Source organism: Erpetoichthys calabaricus, chromosome 16 (assembly GCF_900747795.2).
Source record: "Erpetoichthys calabaricus chromosome 16, fErpCal1.3, whole genome shotgun sequence".
NCBI classification, from domain to species: Eukaryota; Metazoa; Chordata; class Cladistia; order Polypteriformes; family Polypteridae; genus Erpetoichthys; species Erpetoichthys calabaricus.
Window position 1 is genome coordinate 47,845,199 of NC_041409.2, and position 21,582 is coordinate 47,866,780.

At 36.9% G+C, this 21,582-nt stretch overlaps 1 protein-coding gene across 1 annotated transcript in view; it reads left to right on the forward strand.

The window, feature by feature from the left end:
• The first annotated feature begins 2,943 nt into the window (after nt 1-2,943).
• Nucleotides 2,944-21,582, forward strand: part of pex19 (peroxisomal biogenesis factor 19) — a 62,546-nt gene continuing 43,907 nt past the window's right edge. Inside the window, exons 1-3 of the mRNA XM_028821818.2 lie at nt 2,944-3,057; nt 3,722-3,822; nt 13,675-13,840. Of these exons, the coding sequence (XP_028677651.1) occupies nt 3,006-3,057; nt 3,722-3,822; nt 13,675-13,840 (319 nt within the window). The 5' untranslated portion in view covers nt 2,944-3,005. The remainder of the gene's footprint in view (nt 3,058-3,721; nt 3,823-13,674; nt 13,841-21,582) is intronic.

Below are 21,582 nucleotides of genomic sequence, written 5' to 3' on the forward strand. Positions count from 1 at the left end.
CCTGTAACTTCTTCTGTAAGAGGCTCCTCTGTCCTCCACACGTTACCTGTATTAATGGCACCTGTTTGAACTCGTTATCAATATAAAAGACACCTGTCCACAACCTCAAACAGTCACACTCCAAACTCCACTCTGGCCAAGACCAAATAACTGTCAAAGGACACCAGAAACAAAATTGTAGACCTGCACCAGGCTGGGAAGACTGAATCTGCAATAGGTAAGCAGCTTGGTGTGAAGAAATCAACTAGGGGAGCAATTATTAGAAAATGGAAGACATACAAGACCACTGATAATATCCCTCGATCTGGGGCTCCACGCAAGATCTCACCCCGTGGGGTCAAAATGATCACAAGAACGGTGAGCAAAAATCCCAGAACCACACAGGGGGACCTAGTGAATGACCTGCAGAGTGCTGGGACCAAAGTAACAAAGGCTACCATCAGTAACACACTACGCTGCCAGGGACTCAAATCCTGCAGTGCCAGACGTGTCCCACTGCTTAAGCCAGTACATGTGCAGGCCCGTCTGAAGTTTGCTAGAGAGCATTTGGGTGATCCAGAAGAGGATTGGGAGAATGTCATATGGTCAGATGAAAAAAACTCTACTCGTCGTGTTTGGAGGAGAAAGAATGCTGAGTTGCATCCAAAGAACACCATACCTACTGTAAAGCATGGGTGTGGAAACAACATGCTTTGGGGCTGTTTTTCTGCAAAGGGACCAGGACGACTGATCCGTGTAAAGGAAAGAATGAATGGGGCCATGTATCGTCAGATTTTGAGTGAAAACCTCCTTCCATCAGCAAGGGCATTGAAGATGAAACGTGGCTGGGTCTTTCAGCATGACAATGATCCCAAACACACCACCCGGGTAACGAAGGAGTGGCTTCGTAAGAAGCATTTCAAGGTCCTGGAGTGGCCTAGCCAGTCTCCAGATCTCAACCCCATAGAAAATCTTTGGAGGGAGTTGAAAGTCCATGTTGCCCAGCGACAGCCCCAAAACATCACTGCTCTGGAGGAGATCTGCATGGAGGAATGGGCCAAAATACCAGCAACAGTGTGTGAAAACCTTGTGAAGACTTACAGAAAACCTTTGACCTCTGTCATTGCCAACAAAGGGTATATAACAAAGTATTGAGATGAACTTTTGTTATTGACCAAATACTTTTTTTCCACCATAATTTGCAAATAAATTCTTCAAAAATCAGACAATGTGATTTTCTGGATTTTTTTTCTCATTTTGTCTCTCATAGTTGAGGTATACCTATGATGAAAATTACAGGCCTCTCTCATCTTTTTAAGTGGGAGAACTTGCACAATTGGTGGCTGACTAAATTCTTTTTTGCCCCACTGTATTTTGCCCTTTCTTTGTGCAGTTTTTCCCCTTCATTGTATCTTATTAATGATGATAAAAAATGAGCAAAACAGACATGCTCGCAAACAACACTAAATAATCAAAGGCTGCAACTACTTTAACATCAGACCCACTAATTAGTAAATAATGGATTAATTAAACAACTAGAACACCTAGAAAAGTAGAATGAAAATCAAGATGAAAATATTGTTAAAAAGAAAAAAATACATTATACCCATATAACTGCTTGGTACATTTTAATATATATATAAAAACACAGAACTTGGGAAATAACCACTTAATTAGCCCAAGAGTCCAATTAAAAACAGAAGCTGGTTGGCACAAAAACTTGCAGCCACAGGACCAAGGTTGGGAAACACTGTCCTAGAGTAACTGCCTGTCTACTTGAATCTCCTCCAAGCCCTTGAGACTGTGCTGGGAGACACAGCAAACCTTCTGGCAATGGCATGTATTGATGTGCCTGCCATCCTGGAGAAGTTGGACTACCTGTGTAACCAAACTCTGTAGGGTCCAGGTATCATCTCATGCTATCAGTAGTGACACTGACCATAGCCAAATGCAAAACTAGTGACAAAACAGTCAGAAAAGATGAGAAGGGAAAAATGTCAGTGGCCTTCACTTGTTAAACCATTCCTGTTTTGGGGGTCGTCTCATTGTTGCCCCTCAAGTGCATCTGCTGTTGATTTCATGAACACCAAAGCAGGTGAAACTGATTAACAACCCCCTTTGCTACTTAACTGACCAGATCAATAGCCCACAAGTTTCATTGACTTGATGCTATACTCTGATTAAAAAGTGTTCCTTTAATTGTTTTGAGCAGTATACAGATATATATTCACGGCTTTCATGGAATGCAATTACCCCGATCTACATGCTGTCAAATAAACGAACCACACGCCGTGGCGCAACGTTAGGGGCATCGCCTCTGGCGCTGACGTCCGAGGTTTGATTCCCGAGAGGGAGTGCAGTGGAGTGTGTACACCTGATGAGCCCAGAATGAGGGCGAAACACGTGTCGTGTACTCTTTGCATTTATTTGACAGTAAACTATTTCAACCATATATATATATATATACACTCACACACACCTATTTATGTATTTAAAGAGCTTCTGTGAAAAGTCAGCCCCCCCCCCCCCCAAAACCCCCCGGGGAACAAATGCAGATCTGTCTATCTACAGTATCTATCAGTCTGGGCTTAATTTCTAAACTAATACAGTACCTAACTTACCTCAGTTATTCTATATTACAATACACCGGCATCTATCGAAACAGTGAGGCAGCGTTAAATACAAAAACACATTAGATGAGTTACCATACTGACATAAGAAAGTTAACCATATTCCATTATTAATTAAAAAGGAACTCCACCACGAAAAATATATAGCCTTTGTCCATTTTTGGTGTTTTCGTTGGATAGTTATTTTCAGCAGTACTTTTTTCATCGTGAAAATCGATTACTAGAAGTGAATGTAGAGTGGTGAAATTAACGCTTTTCGGTCCACTGCTGGCCGCCCGTCAATACGTCACTTAGGAATTTTGCGGTTATTTAAAACTACAAATACCATCACCTATAGGGTGGCTCACTAGAAACGTGCGTGATTACGTCAGAGTGCGTGCGTATTGACAGTGAAAGATGGCGGCGAATACACAAGATGAAGATAATGAGTTGGAAGAATTATTAGATAGTAAGAGCAATATTGTAAAATATTGCGTTTGACGTATTGTGAGGCAAGGTTAAAGTTTAAAAATGTTAAAAGCCAGTAATTTTACAATGTAATATTAGCAGTCGTAAATGTTTCAGTAGCTGTTTATTTTTATTCTACACATAAGTACATGCACACTTTAACATCGGGGCAATTTGGAGTAGCCGTTTAACTCCACATATTTGTTTATGAGACGTGTAAGAAAATAATTGAATGCAGTCGGCCTGGAAATCGAACGGTTGCCTAAAACTGTAAGGCAGCATCCCCTCTCGCCACGCTCCTTTAATTTACATGCCCGCTGTCATTACTAACACTTCAGTAGTTTAAATTCAGCAGAGTTCATCACCATGTGAATCATGTAGTGTAACCACAATGTCTTGTTGTTAAGTGTGAAAGATAGTTTACAAAAGAGATAAATGATCAAATTAAACTCATTCTTCGCGACGTTATCGGTATGAAGATAGTTTACAAAAAAAAAATAAATTATCAAATTAAACAAATTCTTCGCGACGTTATAGTTATGTGGCAGTTAAATATGTTTTGGCTCCCAATTCAGTGATTGTTCTTCCGGAATTTTTACATTCCAATGAAGAAACTTAAGTTTGAGGGAAAGCTCAATAATTTGTGTTTAATTTTTCATAATCAGGTGCTCTGGATGACTTTGAAAAAGCAAAACCCTCTTCAAATGTGCCCAGTCCTGCTGGGACCTCAGACGTGTCCTCAGGAGCATCTGGCAGTAGTGAAAAAGTGAGTTTTCTTATATGAATCTGTTTACTCTGTCAGCAGTAACCTAAATTTCACAAAGATGTATGCCATTTGTAAAATATGTGATAATTATTGTGCATATCTTATGGTTTAAGATGGAAGCATGTCCTTAAGTTCAACAATTTAACCATCGGCAAGAGGTATAGAACCCATAATAAGTATTAATAAAATAAAAATGAAAGTGTTATTTTACTGTCTATTCCAACAATTATTTGAAAAAAAAATCTAAATTAGCACAAGTCCCCCCTAATTTGATGTGTTCTTAAGAAATGTGATGATTTACTTCCTGAGGTAGATGCAATTATCAGGTCACTGGAGTGTAAATTGTTAAAAAAAAATGTAAGTTGTATTATAATATGTTAAAATTTCCTGCCTCACATATACAAATTCAATTAAACTATTCTTTTCAGGATAAATTTTAATTTGCTTTAAAGACAAATTTCTATTTTTTTTGCAAATTTCAGAAGTTAAGGTATTTATTGTAATTTAAACCCCATGCACAAATGCAAAATGGCAAAGAGTTTTAACAAAATCGGCAGGTTTTGAACACTTTACATTCACAACAAATGAAAAATATTATCAGTGTCAGTGCATCGTAGAAGATGATTGTGGAAAAAGTATATGATGCAAAAATCAGCAATTTTACTGTTTCCAAAAAGAGTGCACCTACAAGAGCATCAAATTTAATATGACACTTAAAGTGTTTTCATCCAAAAAGTGTTAGAAGCTGTACTTGGCAGTGATGAAATTTTAGTCTAATTAAAAACAGTAAAGTCAGAGTCTGTGGTACCTTAAATTGAAGTGTCAGAGTCAAAGGTTTTGTGTAACGACTCAACAGCACTGTGTAGAAGTAAATAATATACAAGAATAGTTGTGTCAAATATTTAAAATATAACAATGTGTGCCTCAGTTGTATTAGAAATTTGTCATTTTTCACCCTCTGGTAGATGTCCATAATGGGCTTAATCCCTAGTAAATGATCAAATATAACATCATATTTATAATCACAGACCTTGAAATTGTCTGAAATGATACCCACATGATTATTTGTTAAAGTTCTCACTTTTAACATTCAGGGAGTGGCTGATAGAGGGCTAGGTCCGCCTGTACAGAGTCAAATATGAACAATATTGTCATATTCATGATCAGCAACCTTACAATAACAAAAAGCAATGCTCCATGTGCCTACATTACTAGTTATCATATTTCTGAACTTTTACATTTAAATTCACATTTATATCCTTAGACGCTTTTATCTAAAGAGCCCTACAAAAGATGTCAGCATAATTGAGTAAACATCAGTCTGGTGGGCTGTTTGTAAATCAAGTTTTATAGGACAAGGGTACAAAATTGACCACCACAAGTTAAGAGCTGAAAACAAAATGCAAGCATGTAGCAATTCCTAAGTTGCAAAGTCTTATTAGCTGGTATCAGTTAGACAGAAATTCACCAGACAAAATTGTCTTCAAATGAAAGATTATTTTTTGGAAAGGAGTGTTTGACCCTTCATATCCCATCAGTGGATAAACCCCCTTTTGGTCAGGCGATGTGGCATGCACATCCTGCTGATCGTTTTTACTGAAAACACCTACTGGTTTACTCTTTATCATAAGGGTGTCATTTCTTGCGCAAAATTTGGTCCTAAATGGCCTAAAAATGGTTACTTTTGTGGTCTAGAGGGTCAAAAATTAAGGGTGGGATGTGGAGTGTTGGGGTTCAAAAAATCTAATTGTATAAAATATTGTGAGAAAGACTGGTGAGTATGGAGGCACTGGACAAAAAAAAAGTAATAACAAGCGTTCATATACATTGTCTCATGAAAAATGAGACAAAAGTGCACAGTGGCACATTATATAATTGTACAAAATGGATAATTCTGCCTGTGCATTGATTCATCTTCCCGAGTTCAAACCCCATTCGTGAATGTACTTCCTGTATATGCAGGAGTTTTTCCCTTTAATGTTTAGTGTGATCTCTCAAGAAAATTGAATTCCCTACTTAATTTAGCTTGTTAAAATAAACAAGGCTGAATACTTATGAGGGCGGCACGGTGGCGCAGTGGGTAGCGCTGCTGCCTCGCAGTTGGGAGATCTGGGGACCTGGGTTCGCTTCCCGGGTCTTCCCTGCGTGGAGTTTGCATGTTCTCCCCGTGTCTGCGTGGGTTTCCTCCGGGCGCTCCGGTTTCCTCCCACAGTCCAAAGACATGCAGGTTAGGTGGATTGGCGATTCTAAATTGGCCCTAGCGTATGCTTGGTGTGTTTGTGTGTGTCCTGTGGTGGGTTGGCACCCTGCCCGGGATTGGTTCCTGCCTTGTGCCCTGTGTTGGCTGGGATTGGCTCCAGCAGACCCCCGTGACCCTGTGTTCGGATTCAGCGGGTTGGAAAATGGATGGATGAATACTTATGAATTAAGTAATTTTGAGATTTTTGTTTTTAATACAATTATGAAGACCTATAGTCACATGTTTAATTCTAGCATGGTGCACAATTACTTCCAGAGGAGTAGAAAAAAAATCCATTTAATTGTGCTTTAATCTGACTTTTCAATATAGTTAAACGAGAAGTTATCGATGGAGGAGAGTGCTTTCTGAAGGCACTATCTCTTTTGGAACAAGTTGAATTGGTGTTAAGTGTAGTGCTTGGTTGTATGTCCTTTTATTTTATTTAATAGAATAAACACATTGACACAACACATGCATACATATGAGCAGTACAGCAGTAAAACATAAGCATAAATGTTACCTATATAAAGATCTGTGAAAGAGTGCATACCCAGTGTTTTTTATGTACTACATAAATTAAAGAAGGTTAGAATGTGTGATTATTATAGTATATACTGCATGCAGCCAGCAAAAAAATTCCTGCTTGAAAATATTTCCTGTAGTGGTACTGAGTCTTAATTTGCTTTTGAACCACAAGAAAAACAATAACATTTATTTATATAGCACATTTTCATACAAATGATGTAGCTCAAAGTGCTTTACAAGATGCAGAAAGAGGGAAAAATACAAAATATAAAAAATAAAATTAGACAATACTAATTAACAAATAATAAAAGTAATGTCTGATGGCCAGGGAGGACAGAAAAAACAAAAAAAAACAAAAATTCCAGACAGCTGGAGAAAAAAAACAAAATCTGCAGGGTTCCAGGCCACGAGACTGCCCAGCCCCCTCTAGGCATTCTACCTAACATAAGTGATCTCACTCAGTCCTCATAGGTTTCAGGGTTCACATGGAAGAACTTGATGATGATGTTCATGTGGACCTCTGGCCTTCAATCCATAAAAAAAATAAGTAGAACTTTATTTGTCCCCAGGGGAAATTTGGCTTTTTACAGAAGCTCAGTACATAATATTATGACATTGTGACAACAAGCAACAAACCTCTCTCAAATATACACCGTAATGACTAAAAGAAAGAAAACTTCTGACTTGGCAGTTACAGTCATGATGAGGCATTATACAGGAAAATTGCTGTTGGTATAAAGGAGCTCTGGTTGCATTTCTTGACACACTTCTACTGAATAATTTCTTGACTGAAAGTACTCTATGGCTAGTGTGTCAGAGAGAGGATATGCAGCATTACTTATTATGACAGTCAATTTTGTCTTCATTCTCTCCTTCGCTGCTACCTTCACCGGGTTGAGAGTGCATCCCATAACTGAGCCTGCCATCTTAGTCAGCATGTTGAATCAGTGGTCCTGACTTGGAGTAACATTACTGGCTCAGTTCACCACAGCATAGAAAATTGCACTTTTCTTTTTTAATTATCTTTAGCTTTATAGTCAATCTGGTGTGTGTGTGTGTGTGTGTGTGTTTGTTTTATTTAAAGCACTTCTATAAAAATGCCAAATTTCCCCTCCTGGGGACAAATAAAGTTCTATGTTTATCTTTGAAGGAACACCGTCTACCAACCAAAAATAGTCTGCTATACCCTATCTTTATATAGTGCATCTATGTTATAAGACCGGTCCAGCCTATAACTGATGTGGACGTTCATATACTTATAGCAGTACACCACCTCCACTTCCTGAATAGTGACTGTACATGGAGGCTTTGACCATATCCTTGGATTTGCTGATGTTAAGTTGCAGACAGGTCCTTCAGCACCAAGAAACAATGTTCTCTACCTGAGTCTTGTCCCTAATGTCAATACATCCCATTAGTGCAGAATCATCAGAGAATTTCTGTTACTGACATACCCTAGTGATATATTTATAGTCTGAGGTGTACAGGGTTAAAGGAAAAGGAGACAGGACTGTTCCTTGTGGTGCTCCAGGGTTGCTCACATCCATACCAGAGACAAAGTCTTTGAGCCTCGCATATTGCCCAACCTATAGTATATTATCCAGGACAGCACAGGGTCATCCACATGCATAAATCTGAGCAGGAACATTGATGGTAATGCAAATTAATTGGAGAACATAACAAGGCTTACAAAGAGAACCTTGATCAATATTTCATTTCCATGGCTAGTCATGTCTGTGTGGTTTCCCTGACTACAGCCTCCTTTGAAAATGTAACTGTACATACAGTGCATCCAGAAAGTATTCACAGCACATCACTTTTTCCACATTTTGTTATGTTACAGTCTTATTCCAAAATGGATAAAATTCATTTTTTTCCTCAGAATTCTACACACAACACCCCATAATGACAACGTGAAAAAAGTTTACTTGAGATTTTTGCAAATTTATTAAAAAAAAAACAAAACTGAGAAATCACATGTACATAAGTATTCATAGCCTTTGCTCAATACTTTGTCGATGCACCTTTGGCAGCAATTACAGCCTCAAGTCTTTTTGAATATGATGCCACAAGCTTGGCACACCTATCCTTGGCCAGTTTTGCCCATTCCTCTTTGCAGCACCTCTCAAGCTCCATCAGGTTGGATGGGAAGTGTCAGTTTACAGCCATTTTAAGATCTTTCCAGAGATGTTCAATCGGATTCAAGTCTGGGCTCTGGCTGGGCCACTCAAGGACATTCACAGAGTTGTCCTGAAGCCACTTTGTTTGATATCTTGGCTGTGTGCTTAAGGTCGTTGTCCTGCTGAAAGATGAACCGTCGCCCCAGTCTGAGGTCAAGGGCGCTCTGGAGCAAGTTTTCATCCAGGATGTGTCTGTACATTGCTGCAGTCATCTTTCCCTTTATCCTGACAAGTCTCCCAGTTCCTGCTGCTGAAAAACATCCCCACAGCATGATGCTGCCACCATCATGCTTCACTGTAGGGATGGTATTGGCCTGGAGATGAGCGGTGCCTGGTTTCCTCCAAACGTGACGCGTGACATTCACACCAAAGAGTTCAATCTTTGTCTCCTCAGACCAGAGAATTTTCTTTCTCATGGTCTGAGAGTCCTTCAGGTGCCTTTTGGCAAACTCCAGGCGGGCTGCCATGTGCCTTTTACTAAGGAGTGGCTTCCGTCTGGCCACTCTACCATACAGGCCTGAATGGTGGATTGCTGCAGAAATGGTTGTCCTTCTGGAAGGTTCTCCTCTCTCCACAGAGGACCTCTGACAGAGTGACCATCGGGTTCTTGGTCGCCTCCCTGACTAAGGCCCTTCTCCTCCGATCGCTCAGTTTAGATGGCCGGCCAGCTCTAGGAAGAGTCCTGGTGGTTTCGAACTTCTTCCACTTACGGATGATGGAGGCCACTGTGCTCATTGAGACCTTCAAAGCAGCAGAAATTTTTCTGTAACCTTCCCCAGATTTGTGCCTCAAGACAATCCTGTCTCGGAGGTCTACAGACAATTCCTTTGACTTCATGCTTGGTTTGTGCTCTGACATGGACTGTCAACTGTGGGACCTTATATAGACAGGTGTGTGCCTTTCCAAATCATGTCCAATCAACTGAATTTACCACAGGTGGACTCCAATTAAGCTGCAGAAACATCTCAAGGATGATCAGGGGAAACAGGATGCACCTGAGCTCAATTTTGAGCTTCATGGCAAAGGCTGTGAATACTTATGTACATGTGCTTTCTCAATGTTTTTATTTTTAATTAATTTGCAAAAATCTCAAGTAAACTTTTTTCACGTTGTCATTATGGGGTGTTGTGTGTATAATTATGAGGAAAAAAATGAATTTAATCCATTTTGGAATAAGGCTGTAACATAACAAAATGTGGAAACAGTGATGCGCTGTGAATACTTTCCGAATGCACTGTATATTTGCATCCCTCTTCTTTAGGCCTCTGTAAAGCAGTCTTTTCAATACAACTCATTTTGAATTTCAAATATAATAAATTACAACTGTGTCTGACTTTTTAAAACAATTTGTTAATATTTGTAGAGATGATCTGAAATGCTTACAGGAGCTTTGGAAGGAAACTTTCTCTTACAGCTCCTGTTAATTCTCCCAGCTAAAGTGAGACAGAGGAGTGACCAACTATTAATGTCCTAATATTTTCCATTAGAGATGTGAAGAAAACTAATTTAAATGTTTAGTTTATTTGAAGAAAATAAACTGTTCAGGACATTTAAAAACATGTTAGAAAGTGTATACGTTACCGGCAATGTATGAAAGGCAGACATTGTATTGAATGCCTGGGCAATATATAGAATGCCTGGCGTTTTTGGGCAAAGTATGAAATATCCAAATTATTTTAAAATTATATATACTTTCCCTAGGCATTGTATGTAATACCTAGGCATTATATAGAATGACAAATGCTATTTAGGCAAAGTATTAAAAGAGAGTCATGAAAAAGCTTTTATTGAAAGGATGTACATGAAAAAGAAAGATATACAAAATAAAGTTTAGGACTTTCTTGTTGAGGAAAACAAGAGAAAATAAAATATGAACCTACTTGTTGCAACAAGGAAGGGAAAAATTTTATTTTAAATTGCACTGAAATGCAAATGGGGAATTCTCCGTCTGAGGCGAGCGTCGAAAGTCACGTGACATTAGAAAGGTCATTAGCGGGAGTATTTTATACTTTGCCGGTTTGTCTTTTGACATTGCATAGAATGCCTAGGAAATGTGTTAAAAATTAATCGTTTCATACTTTAATGTCCAGTTTTTGGCATTCTATATTATTGCCTAGGCATACAATATAATGCCTGCATTTCATACATTGCTGGTAACATATATACAGCATGATATTTAGATGTGTTTGAGGCACTGTAGCCTCAATGGACTGAGTTTAGTAGGTAGGTTCTAGAACATTCTCAATCCATTTCAGTGTTTTGTGGACCAGAGGCTATCCCACTGGGACTGGGCAGAAGGCTCACGACAGGCCTAGGCAGGGTTCTTATTTATCACAGGGACCACTCTTACTCACACAAGTACACAAACACACAAACACCCATAATCATGTACAGTGACAATTTGTAAGTGCTAATTAGCAAAACTTAAATAAAAAAATAAAACCTTTTGTAATTAATTCCTCATGTGCTTGTCCATGTCTGGCCATCGTAATGTTCATGAATTGGAACCTGCGAAGCTATTTAGTTATAACAAATGTTAAGGAGTAACAGAAGTGAAGGGGTAATTTTATTACAGCAAGTGACACTGTGGATATCATGTGACTGTGGCATTCTGATGTTAAATTAGAGTGACCAGGTTTTCAAAGTCCCAAACTGGAACACTTGTGTAGCATGTATGCTCATTCATAAAGTTCCATCCTCATTTGTTTAATGGTTGCTGTAACTCCTCATCACAGACAGATCAGGGCATGGAAAAAAAACATAGAATTGTACATTATGCTTGAAGTATAAACAAATAAATACTGGTGCTCTGTTTTTTTTCTACTTCTTGTTCCTTGTTGTGATGCTGTTTAAATATTATACAAGCTGTTAATCAAGCGGGATTCCATCTTGGGGTTTTGTACATGCTGTTGTAAATATATTGTGTTTCAGTGAAGCAATATTTGCGGCATCGAAAAACTTTATTAGATCGGCAGCTGGTTAAAACGAAACATTTTAATAATCTCCAGTTATTTATTGTGGCACATATCCTGAAATCATGACTGTTTCTGTCACTGGGATGTGTGTCATACAAGTAAATTATAGTGTTAGTGAAATAGTGCTTCATTCATTTGTTGTCCTTGCTAATATTTTATAATTTTACAGTTAGGAAAATCATTTAAATTACAGTGGTTTTCATTCTCTTTGAAAAGTGGACTGTTTTTATTGAGAGAATCTCTTTCTGAATCCTTTTGGGGGTAGGGGGTGGTTTGATTGATTAATGTTCCATTGAAGAGTAAGGGTTCCCTTTAGGGTTTTCTTCGACTTGGTCAGTGGGAGATTCTGAAATTTGAAACGTTTGTACAGGGCAATCTCAATGAAAATTGAAATGTCCTGACAAATTTCCTTTTAGAAAATATGTGCCTCATTTCAGCAAAATTGGTCCACTTGGGACCAAGTTGTTTTATGTGGATGGACAGAGAGCCCAATGGGGATTGCAATAGGTGCTTTGCACATTATATGCGAACGCACCTAGAAATCAAATCCTCTTTCCTTCTCCCCAACTGCAGTACTCTTTACAGAGAAAACAGGATTTCACTTTATCTTCCTTTTCGAAATGTTTTTCAATACTATAATTCAGAATTGAACAGCAGAATCAGGTATTCTGCATAATAAAATAACCTCCCACAGACTAGGTAAAATGGGCTGCAGAACTCTTCCAAGTCAGGCTTAATCATTTCACTCACTGATGATGTGCACAGTGAGAACCTCTTAATATAGTAAGGATTCCTGTGCCGACAACATTTCCTTTTATAACACAGGCATACAATTGGTGAGGTTTTAGTCCGGCAGCCAGCAAACAAAGTAGAGAGAAGCCTTGAGACTGAGATGCTTGAGGGTTTAGTATGGGCACACTAGAAAGTTTCAAAGCTTTCTTGAATGCCAAACTGACAGCAGTTTTGTAAGTAATCCAACAAATCTTGGGGCACCTGAAAGCTTTCTTGAATGCCAAACGGAGTATTACCAGTGCACATCATAAACATGAAACTAAAACCACTCGGGATTGACATTTAGAATCAAATATCCATTTCCCCCTCTCGGTCATTGACCAAAACACTGCTCTTGTACTGACAGCAGTTTTGTAAGTAATCCAACAAATCTTGGGGCACCTGTATGAAATTAACTTCTACTGCTGCACAATAGCAGTAAGCTGTTAACCCTTATTTGCTCCTTAAAAAAATACTTTTTTTGGATAACTGAGAAAATTACCTTATTTTTCACTTTTTGGTAACTTTTTAAACCTCTAGCAGTTTGCAACTTACCTTTATACTACTCTGGGTTTTTCACTGGATCAAACCTCTTAAATTTCACTAAAAACCGAAACAATGAGGATGTTATAGAATATTTAAACGGTTGTGTATTTGCCCCTGCCCCAACTGCTGCCACAGTTTGCTATATAACTACAGTAATTTGCAAAACATTTAAAATGATATTTTTTGTAAAGTCTTAATAAAACATAATTTAAAATTTTGATGAGCCACAACTGCTTTTGTTAAAAGTGAGAACATGGCAAATTACGCTGACATTGTGCCCATGCCCTTTCTCTAAGTCAGTCTCCTGAAAGTGTAAGGCTAACTACTTAAGACATTTAAACTTATTACACAGCCAGTTAATAGTGAGAGTCTCAATTGCTGTACTTCATTGTGTTCTATTAAATTTGTAGATTAAGTGAATGGCAGAATTTTGTATACAGGAGTTCAGAGACTGTGAGTTGTGATGTTTGGAGATAAGAATTATTGAATTCAAATATTTTTTCAATGCTGCTATTTGTCACTTTTATGTGAAATTCCATGTCATTATCTTGTCCTTTAATGTCTTTTGAGTACATTTTTCATCATGTTATGATCATCTTTTCATCTGTCTTTATAGTGCCCGACACTGTTAGAAGACCAGCAGTTTTTTGAAGCTTTGTTTGAAGGGGAGTTTGCCAACCAGGCACGAGAGGAATTTGATAGAGCAATGAAGGAACTGGCTCAGGAGGAGCCACAACTAGTGGAACAGTTTAAAAAGCTTTCGGAAGCAGCAGGGAAAGTTGGTATGTTGTATGATAATGATTTTATTTTCCATTTTTCTAATACTGAGGAGCAGTGGGAAATGTGTACAATAGAGGACAATTTCATCACAACATTTAGAAGTATTAAGAAACTTAAAAAAGCTCTGCAGTAGAGAAACAAGGAGCAAAGAAGTTACAAAAGATTAAAATGTATGATGTGTACAAGATAAGTAATTTTAAGCACTAGCTGTAAACTTTGAGTACTCATGGACAGTGGTTACAGTCAACATCAGAAAAGCTAAACAGCAGTTTTTGAATATTGTAAAAGATACAGCATGAGACAAAGAGAACCTCTCAGTTTTTAGAAGTAAACGAACAGTTTAGGAGGTGGAAATTACTATGAAGAGTAAGAACAAAATAAATTATATATAAAACAATAATAGAAAATGATCTCCGTTCGTATTTTCCTTAGGGTTTGATGTGTAATGAAGTTGATTAGCTCTGTGTATCCATATGCACTATTAATCACTCTGTGATTTGGAAATTGAACTGACAGAAATGCTTTTAGCATTAAAAAGGCTAATGTCACATAAATCATTAATAAGATACCATTTATGCTAGGGTGCTTAAGGAAGCTACTGTTTACATTAATAAATTCTTAACGCACTTTTCAATTCCTAAAGGCTGGAAACTTGGAAAAAGTTTTTTCATTATATAAATAAAATGTATTATCTCTCTATTATAAAAGAAAATCTTGAGACGAGACTATTGCCAAGAGATTTTTTCAAGTCCCGCCCTCCTCTCAACCATTTTCAACCATTCCCAAGGTCCTTTCACCTCTCATTCGAGTGAATGCTTTTGTTAGACAAAGTTCCTGCGCTCTCAGCTCTTATAAATTTTTATGTTTTCCTCACTTTAAGTTCCCAATAAAAGACTTATGTCCAAATGTTATTAAAGAATTTCATCCCGAAGGGTTATCAACAGAAGAAACACCGAGCCCCGAGAAACAATGAAGTCAAACAAATTAACATGAAAATTATCGATCAGATTCACGGCAAATTGGTTAAATGCGTATCAATAGACTATGCTGAAACAGTTGGTGGTGATGGTGTGGAAGATGAAAACTTCAACTTACAATATCCCATAGAATATCAACAACTGTTAACACTGTCCAGTCTTCCACCGGCCGAGTTACTGTCGAAAGAAGGATGTATCATAATGTTATTGCGTAATTTATGTCTGAGTGATGGGCTATGCAATAGGACAAGATTAGTTGTATTCAAAATTGGTCGAACAATTCTGACATGTAAAATTTTAACAGGCGACAAGAAAGGTAATGTAGTACATCTTCCAAGGATAACATTAGACACCAAAGGAGATCTTGATATGCCATTCATATTAAAACGTTTACAGTTTTCTGTTAGAATAGCTTTTGCAAAGACAACAAATCACAGGGACAAACATTTGAAAAAGTCGGTTTATTTATTAGAGAGAAAGAAACGATATTCACTCATGGGCAGTTATATGTTGCGTTGTCATGATGTAAGTCCAAACACGAAATCAAAATTCAATACAATATTGACGAAAAGTTAAGTAAAAAATAGTTTTACAGTAAAAGTATAAGTTTGAAAAGTATTTGCGTGTTAATTTCAAAGCCAAACCGAACAAAAATGTATAACGCAACGAATACCTCTAACGCAACAAGAAACATAATTTTCTTTCAATTAAATACGTTTTACTCTTTTTTACTATGATTAATTACTTGCTGTAATGTAAAATAGTAATATCATGCATATGTAACAATTCCCATGAAAATAACAATCTGTTTAAATTGTACATCCACTTCCCCATACGCGAGCGTCAGAGCTACAATGTGGCTAGCGTGTAGCGCCTGCCCGGGGGTTGGCAAGCAGAGGCGAGAACCCCTAGTTATTATTATTACTATTAGGATCATGTAGGCAGACTTTTGCTAGTATATTCTATAATTCTGTGAAGAAGGCAACAAATACATTTTATCAGCATACATAAATTATTTATCTTAAAAAGGCTTTTGATAAAGTACCTCATGAGAGGCTGTTGTTCAAACTAAAATAACTGAGAGTTTATTGTGTATTGTAAATAGGTGCAAAATTGGCTAATAGAAAAAAACAAAGGGTTATGGTGCAATGAAGTTTTTCAGGATTGTGTAATGTTAAAAGTGGTGCCCCTTACAGATCTTCAATGGGGCCTCTGCTGTAATTTATATAAATTAAAAATAAAATGTTGATAAAAATGTTCCTAGAGGCTGGTTAAGTTTGAAGGTGGTATCAGTGGATCACTGTGTGGATAGTGCTTTGAGTACTGAGAAAAGCACTATATAAATGTAATTAATTATTATTATTATTATCATGAAACACGGACCAGAGCAGAATTTATACTTTGGCAGTTGTGTGGAAGATGAAATTTAACATAAATAGCTATAAAGTGTTACACCCAGGACATAAAACTATTAGATACAATTACATTATGATAGGGTCTGAAACTTAAAAGTATACGATATGATAAGTATTTAAGAGTCATAGTGGTCTTGTCACTGTCCTTATCTAGACAGTGTACTAAAGCAGTTATGTTATGTTGGCCTCATCTTGTCATCTTTGGTCTGTGATTTGCAATACACTTAATGTACATTTATTTCCGAACTGCTGGTAATGAGGTACAGTGGAGGTGTTTAATCTTTTTACCTTAAGCAAAATAAATTTAAGAGGAGAGGCGTTACAATTATAAAGAGAATCAATACGATAGGTGCTCTGTTATTTAATATAATTACTTGAACACAGGAGTATAGATGGAATATAGTTTTATGTAAATTTGTCAGAAACCTTAGAAAACTTCCTATACACAGTAAACCTTACATGGAGTATGTTACCAAGTAGCATGGCAGAGATTTTACCAGACACTAAAGGAACACATAGACCTTCAGTTCTCATATCAAAGGGATTTGAAAACAAAGTCGAAGAGCATGCAGTGTGGAATTCTTCTAAACCAAAGGAAATGTATTAAAAAAAAAAAAAAGAAAATAGCACAGTAAATCAAAAGAGGAAGAGAGGATTGTCAGATAGAAAGGTTCACAAGACTTAAGTGTAAAAATGTTCGTCCACTTTGCCTTGAAGGAAAGTGTGTCAAATCATGAGTTTTATAGAAATTTGTTAAAAAGCAAAGTATAGTTTTCCATGTCAGAAAATTAAGGAACAGGCCACCATTGTTTAAAGTTTGTCCTTGGACTTTATCGATGGTCATTGCAAAGGCTGGTCAAATGGGAAATTGTCTGCTTTAAATTTAAAAAGGCATTGTGTGGTCTTCAGTACAGAAATCTATGCAAGATAAATGGAAAAAAAAAATATGTCCAATAAAAGGTCCTTTTGTTGACCTCTACCTCAATCGTGTTTTGAGGGAGATGTGTGATCACACATCTGGTTACACTGACTATTCCTTTAATGCTGTTGAAGTTTCTAAGAACCATTATGATATTTCCTTTTTTTCTAATTAGTTTGTGAGGTGGTAGTCCATACAGCATCAAAGAGTGAACGAAGTTAAGTTGTTCATTGGCATCTTCAGAAGTAATACTGACTGTACATTTTAATCTTCTATATGGGCACATATGGTGTGTGTGTTTATATCAAAACAGTCATATTTGTGGGCACAGAATTACATTGTTTTTGATGCAATAAGTGAAGTCAAGGTTCAGAAATGGACTAAATGTGTGACCTAATTTAAGCTTAGAAGCTTATCTGTTCCTTCCAGATAGTGAAGGATGCAGTTGTAAGGAATGAGAACAGCACTGTCATTATTGTGAATTGTATTACTGCTGAGTGTACCATTTCTTAGTTGAAGTTAATTGTTGGGCAAATTGTAGTCATTCTGGAGCACTTTTCATGTTTCTCGCCAGTCTAAACCTGACAATGTGATTCCAAATAGGACTGTTTTTTAATGCAGACTTTAGTATTGAGGGTTGTATTTCCATGGTGGATAACAGGCAAGACTTGTCTAAAGTCACGATGCCAGAATCTTTGTATTCACTGACAATATCAATGAAATTTTAGGATACTCTGTATCTTTCAGTACCATGGCAAAAATAGAACTTGCATTCAGTAGCTTTTATTAAAGTTCCTTCATTATTGAAGTGAACAATATTGTGCCTTTTTATGTAATTCAATATAAAATATATAAATACTAACATTAATAATAGCTTTAAAATACTGGTATAACCGTCCAGTACTTATCCAGCTATCATCATTTAAGTAAATAAGTATTGTCATTTATAAATATCAAAAAAATAATGCAGGGCTTGATTTCTAATGTGTGGAAGAGATAGGGATTCTCCCAGTGTAACAACAAATGGGGTTAATAATCTTGTGGAATTTCAGCATAGGGTTTATAAAGAATGATGTATCATGAACTTCATGATTTATGTTACCACGTGACCATTTTACATTTATTTTCCAGACATTTTCTGGTCAGTAACTGAAAAATACTACTCAAAATATATACTAAACTTCAAAATCCAAACATTATTATATACATTCTGTTTAATTTGTGAATTCCAAGATAATTCCAGATATGCCCATCCATCCATCCATTTTCCAACCCGCTGAATCCGAACACAGGGTCACGGGGGTCTGCTGGAGCCAATCCCAGCCAACACAGGGCACAAGGCAGGAACCAATCCCGGGCAGGGTGCCAACCCACCGCAGGACTCCAGATATGTCCCTTTAAACAAACTCTGTTTTTGTAACAACATGCTTTTTAAAGTCTGGTTTATCAGTGAACCATTTGGTTAGGTTTGTAACATTTGCTTTTATAAGATTGATTTTTACATCATTGGCTGGTTAAAAAATATTACTAAAGAGTAATCTTTAATAGAGGAATCAACTTAATTCAGATTTCAGATGTCAGAAACTCATAGTGCTTTAATTTTCCAAATCTCTGATTCCTTTTTTAACATTTGTTCCAACTTTAAAGCTTCCTGTATGAAATCAAACTTGTCAGTTTTGCATTAACTGTTTATTTCAGTACTCCTATAAAACAGTCTTTGTTTTGTTGTTTTCATGGTTTGTTGCTTGATTGATCCGAATTTGGTGTTGCTTATGCCAGTGTATGAATTCAGAATTTGAAAATTACCTGGGTTGTTGTTACCTGTATTTAATAAATTTATAACTTAGATTAGTGCTGGGTGGTATGACCAAAATTCTATATCACGGTATTTTTCAAAATTATACCGGTTTCACGGTATTGGATGGTATTTTTTTCCCATGCATAAGTGGATGTTAACCACATTTTCCATTGCAATTACCGGCTAAGAATAACCAATTCCACTGTCATGAGAATTGTACATTGTACAAAAAAACATTTTTATATGCACACAAGTATTAATAATACAGGTTTGCATGGCCCCATAAAGTGATAGTTTTCAAGGGGGTGGCACTAATACAGAAAAGGAAACACATTGCATGACAGATGCAGTCAAAATATAGAGCCTTTTTATTGAACAAAGTTTGCAAACAACTTAAACTAAAATTTTGACAACATATTTTCAACCATCCAAAGAGGCATTTAGACTTAGTAAAATATCCAGAGGTGCTTGGCAAAAGTTGTATTGGATTGAACATGTCTTAGAAAAGGAATAAATAGTAAATATTTTTTGTAAACCAACTACACTTTGTTAATGTTAACAATCTCTGTCCACTGACACGTTAAAGTGACTTTTTAAACAATTTTATCATCATTAAACTTCATAATATTTAAACTAATAAAATAATAACAAAAAATAAATAATAGTGCAACTTCCAGTAATACTATTACTTCCAAGACTTCAGCCCAGGTACATTACACAGTATTCACCAAATTAAAATAAAATAAAACCAGTGCAACTTGGTGATGACATCTTTACCAACTGAACCATCATTAAGGCAAACTGCATTAATATGGACCTTGCTTCAAGCTAAGCTATATACATAAATAATAAAACTGCAACTTGCATTTAAAATGCTAATTGTGGTATAGCCCTACGAACACTGAAGAAAAAAAAAACTATATGTTGAGAATAAAGTTGACATGTTGACTTTATTCTCGATATTTCCACTTTAATTTCGATGTTTATGTCGAGATTAAAGTCGACATTTCCACTTTATTCTCATAGTTTATTTTGTCATTAAAGTAGAATGTCGTAAACTAAACTTCATCCTAAAATCAATGTTTAATTTACTAGATTTTCTCAAACCCCGTCATAAGTTAATGTAGCACATTAAATGCTTTGTGTTAAGTGTTCTCCGATCCAGTTGTTAATGACTACAAGCTTCTTATGCTGACTTCCTCTTGCACTAAGAGGTGGCGCAGGCAATGATCGCCGCACAGAATACATTCATGATATTTCTGCTCTCTGAAAATGTAGAATGATAAGATAAATTTTCATGATGAAATGCATTAAAGCAGGTTTTAAACATGCACGGTAGTGCTGCTCCCTCGGAGTAAGGGATCCCCAGGTGTACGTTCAGTGTAGAGAACTTTATGGCAGGCGTGACAAGGCTCCAAAAAACTGGATGTATGAATGGGTATCACACAGGTTTAACTTAAATGTTGTGTAAATCCTGGGTTCGAGATCTGGTGGTCGGAGACACAAACACAGAATTCAATGGATGTTCTTCTGAGCGGGCTTTCTTTATTGCATGCGTGCTGTCTCTGTCTGACGTACCAAACCCCCAGTTCCTATCCTTCTTTTTTCTTTCTCCACATAACCAATCACCACTCGATAAACGTCTTTGTGAAATTAAAACTAGTTATAAACTTAGACCACGGAGCATTCAGAACTGTAAAAAAAATCCTCGTTATACATGTTTAATTATGCCATCCATTCAGGGTTGCACCCATCCCAGGAAGCATTGTGTTCAAGGCAGGAGGAAATCCTGAATGTGACGCCAGCACATCGCAGGGTGAATACAAGCAATACATACACTGGCAGGGTCAATATAGCATAACAAAACCCCACATCCTACATGACTTTGAAAAAAAACTGAAGCACGCCGAGTAAACCCACCAGAAAAACATGCAAATTCAAGGCAAGGAACACCCGGGACCCCCTTGCTGCAACGCAGCAGTGCACCCTCCACGTCACCGTGTCCCCACATGATTAATACATGCTTTAATGCATTTCATCATGAAAATGATATTAAGTATTTATCTTAGCATTCTAAATGTTCAGGGAGCAGGAATATCATGAAATTAATGTATTCTGTGTGGTGATCACTGCCTGCGCCTCCTCTTAGTGCAAGAGGAAGTCAGTTTAAGAAGCACATAGTGATTAACATGGCTTGTGGAACACTTAACACAAAGCATTTAATGTGCTACTTAACTTATGACAGGGTTTGAGAAAATCTAGTAAATTAAATATTAATTTTAAGATGAGAAGATAAGTTTACGATGTTCTACTTTAATGTCAAATTACGAGAATAAAGTCAACATGTCGACTTTATTCTCATCATAAGCATTGAGATTAAAGTGGAAATGTCGAAAATAAACTCAACATGTTGTCACACTATTACACAGTACCTGGGTACATTACACAGTATTGGAAAAAAATAAAAATAAAACAAGTACAACTTGGCTTGCAGTATTATCCAGTAGTATAGAAACAGTATTCACACCTTTGAACATAATGGTCCACAGTCGACCTTTTAAAACCAAAGTATCTCCAGACAACAGACACGGCTCCTTTTTTCGGCAAAAGTTCTTCTGTGTCATCATGTTCAACT